Here is a 5,290-nt window from a genome sequence, read left to right on the forward strand (position 1 = left end):
TTTATAGGAAAAATAGGTCATGAATCCCCAGGCTAACCTGCTAATAGAAGAGGGTAAGATTTCAGTGGCATAAGAGGGAAACAAGTTGTCACATCATCATGTGGCAAGGATGTGTGTCAGCTTCAAGAGTTCCTAGGCTCTTGATGGAGAAGGAAAGAGAAATAGTAATAGAGCCATGAGACTGGGAAATATCAGGAACCTGTGATAAGAACCCAGCCTTCGGGGTGGACAGGTGGAGGTTCTTAAAGCCAAGCCTCTGCTCCTGCCATGGCCATGATGTCCTAGCTGGTTTTCAGCCTTGCTAATGCATAACAGATAATGAATTAGATTTTAATGAGGACAGAAAGGGGAACTGGCTTTCAGGGAGACCTGTCAGGGCTTTATGTGGAAGTGCTTGAAAGCTTTCACTTTGACTACTTCACAGATATTAAAAACAAACTTGTATACTTTAGCTTGTTTGAGTCTTTTTTGAGAGAAAAAAATATTGAGTGGTGTTGAACAATGAATACTCCCCGGGTAGACAGGTGACAAAGCAGATCATGGAGCAACTATGGTAGTGTTCTCACGCATAAAAGGAGGCAAGGGGCTTGATCTGGGTACCACAAAAGCTTTCTTTCAGTTCTGACCTTTTGTGACATTCATTTATTTATTCATGTAGACATTCATTCATTCAGTGCCCTGCACAATTCTAGGCCCTGGGATGAACGAAGCAAACTGTCCTTGTGGAGCTAACATTCTAGTGAGAGAAATAGAGACATAAACACATGTGCAGAGAAATATCTATGATATGATTTCAGGTAATATGTTCAATGAAGGGACACAGAGGGGAAGGTTTGGTTGAGAAGGTAACATTTTGGCATGGAAAGGGAGCCATGTGAATATCTGGGGTCAGAGCATTGCAAGAGAATTCAGGAGCCCCTGAGCAGGCCAGTTTCAGGAAAGCCAAGGATGCCACACTGAGGCAGAGAGGAGCTTGGATCCAGATCAGGCAGAGCCTCACCCACATGGCAGGAGCCAGGTAGGGGCTGAAGGGCTTCCGGCCTCAGGAAGGGCGGAACAGGGGCCATTTCTGGTTGGTGTGCAGAAGGCAGAACTGGGTTCAAGCTGGGGTAAACTGACAGGCTAGAAACAGGAGATTCCCACTGCTGGGGATCTTGGTGAGAGGTGCCAAGTGGTAGTGGATGGAGGGATGAGACGTGTTTAGATTTTCGATATGTTTTGAAAGTAAAGCCATTGGGATTGTTTGTGGATTGAGTGAGGGATAACAAGGTTCCTGGTCAGAGGAGGAAGTAATGGTAGTCCTGGCTAGGGCAGGGGTACACATGGCCAGTGGTGGAGGCATAAAGCAAAAATCCAGCTTTGACATGCCAAGTTTAAGAAGCCCAACTGGATGTCTGAGGGAGGACATGGAAAAGGGACCTGGACATGGAAATCAGACACTCAGAGGAGAGGTTGGAACTGGAGGTGGGCATTCGAATGCCATCTCTGAGTAGATGGTACTTAACACCCTAGAACAGACTGACATCACAGAGGGAGCAGCTGTAGATATAAAAGAGGACTGAAGACAGAGCCAGCGGCCCCAACATGAGGTAGGGAAGAGAAGGGGCATCCATCAAGACAGGAAGAGTGGCAGCATCCATTGAGCAGGGATCCCAGGAGAGTGTGTGGCTCTGCCAACATTGCTGAGAGATTAGGGGACAGCAGTGAGCTGACCAGTGGATCTGACAAGGTGGACAGGTGAACACAGAAGAGCAGTTGATGGTGCTGTTGGGTAGAAAACTTTGATTGGAATATGTTAAAGGGAGAAATGAGGAAAGACCATTCTTTAAGGGATCTTTCTTGCTCTCTCTCTCTTTCTCTCTCCCCCTCTCTCCCTTCCTCCCTCCTTCCTTTATTCCTTTCTTTCTCCTTCCTCCTTTCCTCCCTTCCTCTCATCCCTTCCTCCCTCCCTTTCTTCTTTTTTCTTCCTTTCATGGGGTTTTATTCTGTTGCCAGGCTGGGGCACAGTGCATGATCATAGCTTGCTGCAGCCTTAAATTCTTGTGTTCAAGAGTTCCTCTGAACCTTATCCTCCCACAGTACTGGGATTACAGGTGTGCGCCACCACACTGGGCCCTTTAAGTGATCTTTCTAGGAAGAGCAGAGAAATTTATTTTTCTATTGAAAGAGAAATATTGAGGGGGGGGAGGGTGCACCACTAGGAGGTATGGGGTCTAAGGACAATATTTTTTAAAGATAGAAGGTTTTGAGGCATTTTAGCAGTTTTGAAAAAAGTTGTTAGGAATGATCCAATAGAAAAAGAAACATTGGAGTTACAGAAGAGAAATGGGAATTAAGAGAGCCAAATCCTTATGTAGGCATAAAGGAACGGGGCCAGTGCCAGAGACAATATTGGCACATGACAGGTGCAGGGGTAGCTCAGCCCAGGGACAGAAGATACAAGATGTTGGGAGAGATTTGGAGGATGAGGCAGCTCTGCTCCAATTACTTCTATTCTTCCCCTCCCCACTGGGAATGAGAAATGGGAGGGGATGTCATAGGTTGTAACATAGTCAGCCTGTGGTAGCATGGAAGATGACTTGAACAGGGACAGGTAATAGGATTTCAACATGAGTCACAAACACCTGGGATACAATGCTCCTGAGGTTTGGAGGCCTGTGGAAAAGAAGGGAGGGTGCAGATGAGAGCATGAGTGTTCATACACTACCTTGCACACATTTGGATAAGTCCCTCAAATTAAAGACATAATGAGACTTGGCTGGTGTTGGCAGGAGATCAACACTCATCCTGTTATATATCTCAACTGAGGCTTCCACAATGTTTGGTGCAGTCTGCTTTACAGCTGGTAGGAAATCATACAGGAAGCCATTTAAGATGGCCTAGAATCAGAAACATAATATGACAGGGTTAGATTTTTTTTTAAAGCAAATATTTATCTTTCAACTAGTCCAGAGTAGAAAGTCATATTCCAACACAAAGATGACTGGGTATTTTTTTTTTTTTTAAGATGACTGGGTATTAAAGCTCTTCTGTTCATTTCAGAATATGTTCTCTTGAATAGGCTTGCTCTTGTCCTCTGTGATTGTTGGTGATGTCTGAGCAGCATTCATACCTGACTAGTGAATCTACTGTGAGCCCACTCTCAAATAATTTAGATCTATGCTTGTAGAAGGTCCAGAGTGTCTTCATGGAGGGTACACACTCAGCTGGAAATGAACTGAGAGCTGATTTTTCTGAAAGAACGAGCAACAATCCCATAGGTTTTCATCTTCATTCATATTTTAAGTGCAACTTACATGTAAGGAAGAATGCCCCCGCCCCTCAGCTTCCCAGTCTCAGTAACCAGCCCCACCTTGGTTCAGATCAGGAACTGGGAAATCTCTTTAGATACCTCCTATTCTCTGCCCCCCCAAGATCAATCTTGCATACATTTCTTGGATCTGTCTGTTTCCCTCAGTTTCCCAGACACCACCCCATTCTAGCCCCCTGCTCATTTTCTTCTGGGCTTATTCTTTTTCTCCTCAGTGGTCTCTTTACTTCCATTCTTGTTTCTTTTCTGTTACTTTAATCATGCAAATCAGGTCACAGCTCCCCCAGAGTTCCACCCCTCCCTAGCCACCTCACCTCCCTGCTCCTCCCCCTTGTGCATCTGGGTCCCAGCCATGCTGGCCAGGACACCTGCTCCTTCCTCCCTCTGCACATGTCTACCCCAAATGGCTCTCTGGCTCTCTGCTTGGCCAACATCTTCACAACCTTCATTTTTTTAGGTTACATGTCATCTCTCCAGAGAGGCCTTCCCTGATCATCCAATCTAAAACAAGCCCTCCACCAGTCTCTCTGATCTCCTCATACATAACCTACCATAATTTGAAGGTGCATATTTCTTAGCTAGTCTCCACTAAGATGATCTTGCAAATATTCTGGTCATCTATTTGACTTTAGATTTGGGAGTCATATATGCGATCTTTTGAAATGAGCCAAAATTATTTGTTTTCAGTGGGCTTCCTGTTAAACATTAGCTTCAGCAGTTTATGAAGACTATGTGTCTTTTTGAGGTACCCTGTTTCCTGGGCCCCCAACATGACTTCAACATACTTCACATGGCCTATGTTTTGAGTAGGATTATCCTAAACCCAATCTTCAAATTTAATGAACATCTATTTGTCTAGCTGTATGTGTGTGATGGAGAAGAGAGAAGCTATAATATATTTTATACATTTTATATATACATATAAAACTTTATGTATATGAAAAAGTTTTAACCTTTCTATTCTCCATCACTCAAATAAAAATTCAGTTTCTAACATATATATTGGTAACCGTGTGTATATGTCTATTTATCTCATTCATCTGTTTATTATTGGTGTCTATGGTAGAAGATTCATGAGGACAGGTTTGGCATGTGTTTTGTCCAAAATGATACACCAATGCCTGGCATATGCAAGGTGCTCAACGGATATTTGTTTAACAAATGAATTAGGTAATTGGTATTTATAAATTAGAATTGGCATGTCATTGTAGAGTTTACGGAGGACCATGGCTTGATATTCTACTTACAGGTCTGGCTTGCAGGACACATTTAGCAAAATTCCTAAGCTCCTACTTATAAAATACACAGGACAGAGCCAGCATTCTCACAGTTTGGGGGAAGGGTGTTGTGGCAGGAGGATATTATTAGTATTTTATGGAGTTGATCATGGTTTTCAATTACTACTGTTACATCTTTCTAGAAATTTAATTTAATTTAGTGACATCACCAATTTAATTTGTTGTGTGCTGTTCAGCTTCCCCTTAGAGCAGGGGTCTTCAAACTTTTAAAACAGGGGGCCAGTTCACTGTCCCTCAGACCATTGGAGGGCCAGAATGTAGGCCCCAGGACAAGTTGGCTGCTAAGCAGGACGGGCAGTGGTGGCAAAAACACCTGGTGGGCTGGGTAAATGTCCTAGGTAGGCTGCATGTGGCCCATCGGCCATAGTTTAAGAATGCCTGCCTTACAGCGTACAGGGATACATATTTTGGTACATGAATTTCCAATAAGTAAACATTCAGGTGTGTATGAATTGTGGTATAAGGCAGAGCCATCCATAACATACATATTCCAAATCTGTGCAAACCCTGACCCATCATTAGTGATGCCCTCCTTGCTTATGCATACTGTTTAACCAATTTGCAACAGACTATGAAAGAAAGTACAGTGATACGGCTGATTGTTTAAAAATCACTGGGTGTCCTTGGCTGTGCAGAAGCTCTTTAGTTTGATCAGGTCCCAATAGTGTATTTTTGATGTTGC

The 5,290-nt window shown here is 43.6% G+C and overlaps 1 protein-coding gene across 1 annotated transcript in view; it reads right to left on the bottom strand.

The window, feature by feature from the left end:
• The window catches only part of DNAH6 (dynein axonemal heavy chain 6), a 302,446-nt gene that overhangs the window by 116,211 nt on the left and 180,945 nt on the right, over positions 1–5,290 (bottom strand). The window contains exon 42 of the mRNA XM_012811001.2: positions 2,708–2,879. Within this exon, the coding sequence (XP_012666455.1) occupies positions 2,708–2,879 (172 nt within the window). The remainder of the gene's footprint in view (positions 1–2,707; positions 2,880–5,290) is intronic.

Source organism: Otolemur garnettii, unplaced genomic scaffold (assembly GCF_000181295.1).
Source record: "Otolemur garnettii isolate 467f Iridium unplaced genomic scaffold, OtoGar3 scaffold00147, whole genome shotgun sequence".
NCBI lineage: Eukaryota > Metazoa > Chordata > Mammalia > Primates > Galagidae > Otolemur > Otolemur garnettii.